The sequence below is a fragment of the Atta cephalotes genome (assembly GCF_000143395.1).
Source record: "Atta cephalotes unplaced genomic scaffold scaffold00002, whole genome shotgun sequence".
In the NCBI taxonomy this organism is placed as follows: domain Eukaryota; kingdom Metazoa; phylum Arthropoda; class Insecta; order Hymenoptera; family Formicidae; genus Atta; species Atta cephalotes.
The window spans coordinates 8778289-8789662 of NW_012130066.1; the positions used below are offsets into that span (position 1 = coordinate 8778289).

The 11374-nt window shown below is 32.3% G+C and overlaps 1 protein-coding gene across 1 annotated transcript in view; it reads right to left on the reverse strand.

The window, feature by feature from the left end:
* The window catches only part of LOC105623696 (membralin), a 77693-nt gene that overhangs the window by 55404 nt on the left and 10915 nt on the right, over positions 1–11374 (reverse strand). Inside the window, exons 6-7 of the mRNA XM_012205080.1 lie at positions 7953–8036; positions 1293–1425 (exon numbers count right to left, since the gene is read on the reverse strand). Coding sequence (XP_012060470.1) covers positions 1293–1425; positions 7953–8036 — 217 coding nt within the window. The remainder of the gene's footprint in view (positions 1–1292; positions 1426–7952; positions 8037–11374) is intronic.

Genomic DNA, 11374 nt, shown 5'->3' on the forward strand with positions numbered 1-11374 from the left:
AACGTAACGAAGAAGAAGAGAGAGAGAGAGAGAGAGAGAGAGAGAAGGGGGGGGGGGGAATGTTCAAAGCAAATATTTTCTATTTTTTACTACTTTACTTACTTTATTTATATGTTGTCAAAGTCATGACCCTGAATGACCTTCTACAAATTTTAGCCGACGCTCGTTAAAAAATTATTAAGTATTAAGAAAAAATTTAATTTAATAAACTAACGTTTCATTTTTAATATATGCAATATTTAAAATTTAAAAATATTGCATTCCTTATGTCTACTATCTAGAAGCGTCCGACTTCCAACACGAAGCAAGATCCCACATGAAAAATCCGCATTCCTAAGAAGGGAAAAAGTACAGTGGAATTCACTTCGCGAGGAAAGTCGTGTGCTCCTTGATAGAAAGGGGCGGAAGGAAGGAGGAAAGGGAGAACGGAAAGTAGGGCGAAACTCACTTCGTGCGTAAAATGAATAGTTATTTCTTAACCTTTTTTGTTAATAATTTTTTAACGAATAACAAATGCCGATTAAAATTTATTCAGGAGATCATTAACAACATATGTCAAGGTCAGGGTTATCGGAGACAATGAGTCTCCTATATAATGTACAATTATCAATACTTTTGTTGATCAAAATATACATCTTTCTCTATAGATGGAGGCTTCCTTATAGAGAGTATAGAACTTTTCAGAACTCCTATGAGTGTTGAATTCGGGGTATTGAAAAAAAATATTAATAAAAAAATTTTTTTTAATTTTGAGTGATTTGACAGAAAATAGTATTTGACTAGAGTGTATATGTAGAAATTAAATATTTCATACATATAACAAAAAAGATAAAATATTTGTGTTATTTTAAAATCACTCCTTTCCTCCATTTGGAAGATATTCCATCATCTAGAAAAGTCAAAAATCTCCGTCCTGTCTCTCTCTATTTTGTGTAATCACGATTATAAAAAGAATTCAATTGCATAATAGGGAATTTCAAATACATAGTTTAAAAAAAAACTTGTGCCGGCACAAATCGTAGCAGTTTTAGCCAGTGCTATTGGATTAAAAGGAAAAAGATTACTCGCTAGCAGGTTAGCTAATATATCCGACACGCAAGGCTCACTCTACTTAATACAACTTGATCCTTTTTAATTAAATGCCCTTCCGATCATTTTGTCTTCTACCAGAAACACTCTTTTAGATTTTCTTCTTTACTATTTAGTAAACCTTCTATTGCTCGCGATAATTGAAACACAAGATATGAGAAAAGATATTATTAATTTTGGCAAAATTAATGATAATCACATACCTTAACCAATGCCTTTTTGTAAGAGCCGTGTGACAGCAGATAGCATCATATTGATCGGCAAGCCACACTATCAAGATTATGTAAAACGCAGTGGTTGTGTCGTTGAAAAATTCAGACATAAGTGCCTCCATTCCTAAAAAAAAAAAAACAAACAGGAATATTTAAGAGAAATATTTAATTAAAAAAAGTCATTGTTCGATATTTTGCACCAAATATAAAATTTCTTCTATATTTTTCATAAAATTTTTAAAAATAATGTGTTTATAAATATAACACTGATATACTTCAAATTAAATAATGTCAAAAGAACAATCGATTCTAACGTAATCGAATACGATAATCGGATACGAATGTGTCCTATATTAGTGGACAGTTTTCCACTCAATTAAAACTCCAACAGTGAGCAAGATTTGTTTTTCGTAAATTTATCGTCAATGCATGGCCGTTATGTTGTAAAACGATGTACCATATCGATCCATCTCATCGCTTCACAAACGTTAAACATTCAATCTTACTTAACAAGTGAAATATTACTACGAATTAAAATGTCTGTAAAAAAAAAAACAAAACTGAGAATAAAAAAATGTATACAATATTATATTTGCCAATGTATTTTTTTTTTTAATGATGTAATGGATATAATAACGATATATGAACGTTCATAGAAAAAAATGTTTTTATGTCATTTGAAAATAATATTAAAACATTTAATAAAACACTTAATATGAACAATAATTACGAGAAAGAAAAAAAAGTGTTCTTATATGCGATTACTGTCTTTCATTTTCATTGAGATATGTGGCCGAGTCGGTATTTATAAATCCAATCGGATTTCATTTAATCGATTTTCGAAAAATATTTCTATAAGTCGAAAGAAAGTAGACGTACGCGTATATTACGTGGGAGATCGTGGCAGTGCTAGATGAAGGTGCCACAGACGCGCTAGCAAGGATGAATGGTCTTGAGACTAAGGATGCGACGTTAGATAATTAGTTTCTCTATCGGACACAACGCGATGCAACATGGAAAGAAAACAACGCCGCGGGAATGCTAACAAGCGGAGCTCACGTCGCTCGTATTCGGGACGCAATATGGCCAAGATACAGAAGTACAAATCGACAAAGAGACGTGGTCTGACAGCGCTCACGGGGGTAGTTTGACAAAGTGAGAAATTACTTCTTAGAGAGCAGGGCGGCTGATTGTCTCACGAAGAAAAGGAAATCACTTATACCGCTATTGTAACAAAAAAGTAATGTTTGCATTGGGATTTTTTTCCAAATATACAAATGCTATTTATAAATTATCCTGTTTATTTTCATTTATAGATCCTTTGATAAATCTGGGATCAATTTCTCCTGACAAAAATTGACCGAAAACGATCGATCATCATGATTTGTTATTTTTTTTTATCCACAATGTCAAGTATCACAAATGTGAGAAGGCCACAAATGAAATTTCTGGTGACTTTTAACTTAACTCTAATCAATATTCGTTCAGAAATTTCCTTAACTGGTATTCGCGGATTCGATATATTTTAAATTAAACTATCTTTATTTAAAGTTAACCTATTGTAATTAACTGGCTTTTTTTTCAATTTGAAGATCAAAATCTAAGGAATATATATAACTTAGAATATATATAACTTAAAATTATGTGACTTACAATTATATAAAGTTGTAAAAAAATATTTGTTAGAAATATTTTCAAACGTAGTTGAAGAAAATGTTCGGATCCATTGAATTTATGAATACCGACTAATTAAATAAATTACCGACTAATTATGTAAATTCTGAAATTTTATTTTTCCTTCATATAAAAAAAATAAATAAAGAATTAAAAATAGTAATTCCAACGCAGTAATCTTTTTCGCCTATTTCTCATGTTTCTAAATATTTCATATACTGCAATAAATATTATATCTCAAATTGCGCTTATAAAAAGAGCTATAGAAAAGACATAATTGCCTCGACTTTTTCCATGTTGCTCCAAGTTAAGGATTAAAGCAACTTGGGTTCCAATCATGCGACTTTGTTAACAACAAAATGTACATGAATCAGTTACATATTGGTCTGTGCCGAAAGGATCGTTAACCTTGGATAATGCGCAGATAATGCACTCGTTTAAATGCATACTAGTCGAGCATTATCTCACCGTGTAAGCTTTTAACATGGTTTCCTGCCGGAGAACCATCTAACTCCCGATCGTATCCCCATTCTCTTTCCTCTTCAATTTTTATAAAAACGCTCAAATTCCAGATACGACAAACAGTAACTACGATATATGTCCAATAATCTTTCGAGATTGAAATTGCACTGGTATAACGTTGCAATTTACAATATATTTAGTATTTTTCTTACGGTGAAACACTAATTCAGTTGCAATCGCATTCAAGCTTAGCAGTTTAGAAACGAAAGACATGAAATATATGATACAACCGATAGAATCGGACATTATCAATGAACGATTGCGCAAAATTGACGGAATGGCATGGTTCCCAATTGTCGCCTGACAGAAGGTTCACGAGTCATAACTAATTCGAAGCCATGGCTACTACACGCACGGTTGTCGCGTAATTGCGCGTATGCTTCACGACGTCCATGGCTCGCCGATGCACCATGTCAGTGTCGGCTGATCGAGCGTAGATAGATTTAAGCCTTGTAAATAGGCAATGAATAGGCAATTTTAAATTAGTGCCCTTGTTGATTTTGTTAGATGTTTCGTATATATCGACAATATTGATGAAAATGTCAAATGCTCTAAACATAATATTATATAAATACATCTTTATTTCGTCTCATAAATATATAAAAAATTCATAGATAGATAGTTAAGTAATTATATTATATAATCTTCGATAATATGTAAATTGACTACAACGATTACGACTTTTATCACTACGTTTTATCTCCATGTTTAAAATAAATATTAATATCTAAATAGGTTAATATCTAATTTCAAAGATAACGAGAGCATTGGCAATTTTAGAAATAAAATAACGTTGCGTTATAAGGTTTCTAAGAAGAAAATTAAATATCATTGAAATATTATAATTGCATAAATATTACATATAAGAACACATAGCGCGCTGTTGCTCCAGTTCATCCATTAGTCGCACGAAGAATGATGCAATTCATATGTATATTGCATAAATTCATATCTGACGCAATGCAAAATAATAGTAGAATGTGCGTCGTGCGTATTTTCTGAAGAGGCGGTAGCTAATAATGTGGTTAATCAATGGTCAACTGTGTACGGCCATCGCTCATGTGTCATCGGCATCGAGTCGAGCCTAGTCGGTACAACCAATATTGCGCACAACTCTACTCCCCCCCCCCCTCTCTGCCCCTTTTCTCTCTTCTTATCTAATAGACATATTTCCCGCTGACCGATCACTGTGCGAACATATTTGAATTTGATCGAACGCGAGATTCGATGTACTTAATCGAATGCGAATAAATAAAAATGAAGTGCAGTTCATGGATTATGAAATTCTTATGGAATTCTCTGCCGAAGATTGCTCAATAATATCAAACATGTTTCGCTTACTCACCATTTGTTTCTATGTTAATTATCATATCCCATACGAAAACTAACCTCAGATAAATTCAGAAGTATCACAAAGAGAAAAAACCTATTATTACAATTTATGAAACGAATATGATTAATCCGATCTCGAAGACAAAAGCCATAAATTTCTTTGAAATTAGTTTACAAAGCTAGTTGCGGATCGGTTACCACTAAAGATCTATATAATTGTTAGCTACTCTATTCTTGTAAACTATACGGGTAGTCCTATCTTCGTTGGAGACACGTTCGCGTCTTGTATAATGTTCGACTGTATAAACTCGCAGATCTCCTTTCGCGAAGTGACTGTTGACGAGATAATTAGGAGCGAAATCGTACTCGTCAAAGCATGGAAGATTTAATCAAGGACCAATCAGAGACTCGCATTAACCGTCGTATGTCAGAAACAGAACGGTATCATAGAGTAGCGAATCCCGGGCAAATTATCCGTTGCTATACCAAGATCTTCGCTCCTGCAGACGCTATATTGTGCTTTGGCAGCAGAAGCAGCTTTAGAGTTGGCGAAGCAGGGGGTCATAGACTGTAGTTTAATCTGCTCTAGCGCCATGATCTAACCATTCCATTGCATATACGTCAGCACCTCGCATATGCGAAACCGTAATCGCGATAATTTGCCTAATCGTAGTATTGCAAGAGTGAATTATACTTATTTGATATCACGATATTGTGAAAATACATAACTTTATGAAAAGCTTACTTGATATGTCATATGGAACAAGATGCATAGAGATAATCCGATTTCAATCATTTTGTATTATATTAAATACATCCTGATTAATCCATATCACAAGTATTTTGGAATTTTGCGATTCCTTTATCACAATGACAGTGAAGCTGTTAAGTGCTATTTATTCTACCAATGCCTTTAATCTACCAAGGCCGAGACGCTCGCGCTTACGCGCCTGTGCAAAATATGCTAATACCTATACGGTAGCTTCGCATCAACGTTATAAGCAGATAAACGGAATGGTGCGGGTACAACGTGTTCTGACCGTCTCTGAAAATGTGTTTACAGCATGTTAGGCGGCCGATCATGCGTCACTGATGCACAGAGGCGCCGGTGTGCCTTCGTTCTTTGACGTTCCATTATGCAAAATCGTCTTCCACGTCGTACCTGACGCCAAATGCCGAACGACGCGTGGACGATTTGACGTGAATTCACGCTGATGATGCCACAGGCACCAGCCAGACAAAATATTGCCCATCAACGACGTAAACGCAAGGATGAAAATTGAAAAAGAATATGCCGAGCCGACATGGCAAATAGCGTTGAGAAAACATTACGCAAGATACCAAATATAACGTGTAATCTAAATGCTAATGTAAGGTATACATTTCGAGATTATTTAAAAAATTGCAAAAATACAAAGATGTAAAAGATGACAAAGTTGCTTGCAAAAGTTAAAGAACTTTTCCTAATTATATTATTTTCGAATTATATTATTACAAAGACATTGCATGAATATTTCCCTAGAACTTTATTTTTATTTAAAGAAATATTACACAGCACTGTGCTTTCCATGCTTCTTATTATCGTACAAATTGAGAAAAATTGAAAAAATTAAAGGATACAAAAATGCTAAAATACAAGAAAAGGAAAAAGTAACGATACATTCTCTTTGACCGAAAAGTAACATGTGATAAAGACGTGAGAGAAAGCTGAGAGAGCCACTGCAGGATGACGGATGGAGAGGGTAGGAAACGACACAGGAACTGTGGAACCTATTACTCCAGATAACAACTTCTTTAAGACTTCTTTTCCTTTTCTCTATTTCCAACTATGTTGACTCTCGCGCGCGCGCGCGCGCGCGCGCGTGTGTGTGTGTGTGTGTATGTGTGTGTGTGTGTGTGCAAATATTTTAATTTTTATATATCTCTTGGCAATCTCCGCAATGGGAGAGGGATGCGAAAATTTACCATTTCTGTTGCTACATTTCATTCAGCTGCTTGCTGACCGCGCAACTGGTGGTACATCTATAGATGAATCGATACCTTACTAGACTATATATAAATCATTTTTGTGAAATCCGGCAAATATGTTGCAATCTTGTTTTTTATTTAATTAAATGATTAGCTGTTATAGCATAAATAAGATGAAGGAAAATATATCAAAAATATTGTGTGTGCGTGCGTGCGTGTATGCTTGTTGCAAGCACACAAGTAGAGAAATATATGTATTATAATTCTCTATGCTTGTAATAAGTGAGCAGTTATGCTCAAGCAAATAGAAAAGCTAAGATTAGATGGTAAAATAAAACAATATCTAATATTTCAATAAAATAAATATATTATATGAATAGCGTGGAAATTTGTGAGAGAAACGGATTTGAAACTCATTAACAAATTGAAAGAGATACTTTTCGAGAGAAATAATTTATTGCGTACAAAAGTCTCACAATGCAAGGAAAGGAAACAAAGATCGTAAATTCAGACTCTATCAATGTTTTCAGAGCCATCGGATATACGAGAGGATCAGAGACGTCGTATTTTATGCAGGTCAATTGGACCATTGGTTTCAGTGGACACGCTAAGCGTGAGGAGAAGAAGGTATTCAGGTCGAAATGGAAATGGGTGTCGCGCAACGCCGCCGCCACTGCTGTTAAATGGGCTCCGAGCGGGTTACCCAACTGTTGCGCCTTCATCAGAAATTTATGCAGAATCCTGGGTTAACCGTCCCGGCCAATCAGCTTTGTAACCGAGCTAACGTCCTACCGGCGAGAATTCGAGAGAGCAAGAGTAGTCGTGATTTAGTAAAAAGGTATTTAATATTTTACTCGCACGTCGCGAGTAAAATACCAAACTTCAACATACTTGAGAATTCATGGCCGATTGATTATTCCAGCTAAAATGAATCATCTTTCATCGAATACATCCAAAAAATTGAAATGCAAAGAATAATAACGAAAAAAATCCAAGAAATATTTGAATTTAAATGTAAAATCCAATGAATGTGCAAATGCTATACAACCAAAATATTTCCTACGAAACATTTTCCAAGAAAACATGAAAAATAAGAATAAAATATACCAACACAAATAATTAAAAATATAGGTACTTAAAGTATATAAAACTTACCTACTAATGCCAAAACTACTGTCAATAGGGAAGCAGCTGGCAATGACACCGTTAAGTTAAACTCCAGCATTTGTATAAGATCAACTGAAACAAATGATAGAAATGCGAGTTTTAGTGTTAAACTTATATAAGCACGTACAAGATAAAATATTTCCTATTATATTTTCTAATCTTTATATTCGAATTATTTCCTCAAGAAATATGTATAGCGAAACAATTTTCCATATGTGTGAAATTAAAAAAAAACAGAACTTTACACACACACACACACACACACACACACGCGCGCGCGCGCGCGCGCGCGCGTACATATCGCATAAGTTCATCGCAAGATAGAACGCTATGTGGAAATCGTTATTCCGGTCGAGGAATGGCTTGAATTTAATATTTATCAGGCACCTCGTGGTGAAGACTTCGCGAGCAGAAGATTATTACGTAAGTTTAGCACACCATGAAGGAATCGTGTCGTGTTCGACGAGTAAACTCAAAACTTGATACGAATTAATTTCGAAACTTAATCAATCCTGATTTAAATTCCACGGAACTTTCTATCGACGCTTTAAGCACTCCTCGCATTTAATATTGATTTATTTCTCACTCCCATCTTTCCGATAAATACATTAGAAGATACATTATAATCGTTCAAAGTATTTATTAACCGTTATTCAATATAGAGATTGATAGAGATTTAGGAGCGTGACAATTTTGTGTTTACGACTTCTTTGAATAATCTGCAACGTCATCTTGCAAGACGGAAAGTCAAGACTCAAGGATAGATTAAAAATTCATAATCGCATCGTTCCGTGTCGCGCCTGCCATAGATATAACAAAGCAATTAAAAAGTTAATACCGTCACTCGTCCTAGATGACCCACCGCGAGCAGCGCCTTCTTTATAGGATACACAGTGTTGTACTTTACAAATTTGCGCGACACTCCTGGTTCAATTTAATGAATTTTAGATTTTAACTTATCACCTACTAACTCTCTACCCTCCAGTTATTAAAACTTGCCGCAATCCTTCGTCCTGCATAATCCCCTCTCTAACCAGCGTCACGTATATCTTTTACATTTATTCTTTTTATCTTTTTTATCTTAACCGCTCTCTATCCGTTCGCTTCTGCTCTAATTAGAATACCGAATACATTATATTAAATACATTATATACAGTACAGAAAGCAGTTGTAAAGCTCGTGTCTTAAACAGCTTGCAAGTTAATTATATTAAGCTTCGATTTGCCGATATTAACGATATCGTAATTTATTCAATATTTAATAAGAAAATTTAATACAAAATTTATATAGAATTATGCATCTTTAATTTTTGTAAAGAACGAATACGTAATTTTTCGGCTCAATCACGCTCTACATTTGACATCAATATTGGAAGCAAAAATCTTTAAAAAATATCAAACTAAAAAATTCAAAATAATGCAAACAATAGTCAGCGAAAATTGAGCGAGAAATTTTTAACACACAATAAGTAAAAAAGACTACATTCGGTCAAAACAGATCTTGATGCCTAATAATCTTTTTGTATAAATTTTCACAATTACTGGTTTAAGCAAACTGCGATTAAGCAAACCGATTATATTATAATATTTATCAGTCTTGAAACAATCCTAAGCTGGAATCACAAATTAAATTGCGAAATTAAATTGACAAGCAATTTATTATTAATGAGCATAATGCTAATGAGCATCTTTAAAATATTGTAAAGAATTTATTGCGGAAAACGTTACCCCCGCTAAGATTCAAAGGAAATCTCAATTTCCTTCATTTCATAACGTTTTACTAATTCGATTTACCGAGGCATGTGAAACAATGTATTTCAATTTTATGTAAAAATTTCAAATAAAACAATGCAATTCTTTAAATCCATTTTACTCTGATTAAATACGCAAATATAATACTTAGTATAAGTAAATAATTATAATAAAGTATAAACAGATCCTATAAATATTTAATTTTGAGTCATATATAAAATAATATCATAGATATATAATACAAAATAGATATATAATACAAAAAAATTAAAGCATTAAATGTTTTATATAAGTAAATCTCTCTTAACTAAAAGGTTTGTGTATATGTGGATAAGTTAATAAGTAATCTTAACACTTGCCACTTTAATTTTTGAAAGCAAAATTAATTGTACATTCGAAATAATCAGAAAATATAAATAAAAAAAACATGAAAAGCAGAAAATCTAAGAATGTTGTTATTAACAAAAATAGATTTCTAAGCAAAAATATCGTAAGCATGAATAAAAAATGGAAAATAAGCGAAACACAAATTGTCTGATATGAAACACTCAAACTCGTAAATGGAAGAAGGTATGCTGCTCTTCACGTTGTTTTTCTATGTAAATTTGTATTTCAAACGATTAACCTGCGAAAATAATTTTCTTCGATGCCTCTGTTTAAACTTTCAGGTTTCCCTTTCTTTTTTTAAGCTAATTCCGAAACTGGTCATAAAAAATCATCAAGCACGCGTTATTTTATCAAACTTACCGAAAACAATAATTAAATTGAAATAAAAACTTTTTCGTCAATAATTAAGTCTTTTCAAAAATCACTTACTTAATAACTATTGTTTCGAAGAATCATATATAGTATACTATAAAAAATATAATAACTAATCGATTATTTTTAAATGTGATTTAAATACGAAATTGCAAGTTTTTAAACATTTGTAATCACATTGAAAAATCACTTATAGAAAATAAAAAGATTCGAGTGTTGATTATTGTCTTAAATATTATTTAAGTTACAAAACAGTACTAACTATATTATTGTATAATATTATAATATTAAAGTAATTATAAATATTAAAAACGCTTAAAATATGTTTGAAATTAATTTTCGTACAGTAATATTTTCAACAAAAAAATATAAAAAAAATCAATAAGATCAATGCTAATGAAATATAAGAGTAAAAAGGAAAATAAAGTATACAACGTATAATTTTTAAAAGATAAATTGCATTTATATATTTGACTTTCAAGTTCAAGAACATTGTAGCGACAAGTAATTTCAGTTTATCTGATTTTCATTATCTTATCACTCTTTCAGATAATAATATAACAAAAGCATTATATTTCTATAGCTCCATTAAAAAAAATTCTTAATATTAAAGAAATAACGTAATCAATAACAAGAAAAATAATCAATAACAACAAACAAATGCTTATTGCAAATATTTGTGCAAATAACTATCTGCGCAGTTTGTATTGACTAGATATAATGGACTGTTTCCTTAAATTTTTTTATCTTCAATGTCTAATCTCAGAAAATGCATCATATCTGATTAGTAATCTCTGAAACGTATCAGATACATAAAAAGTGTCAAAAGCATTATTTAAATATATTAAATAATGGACTTATTTTTATTTATATAACTGATATAACAATAATTATTTTCGA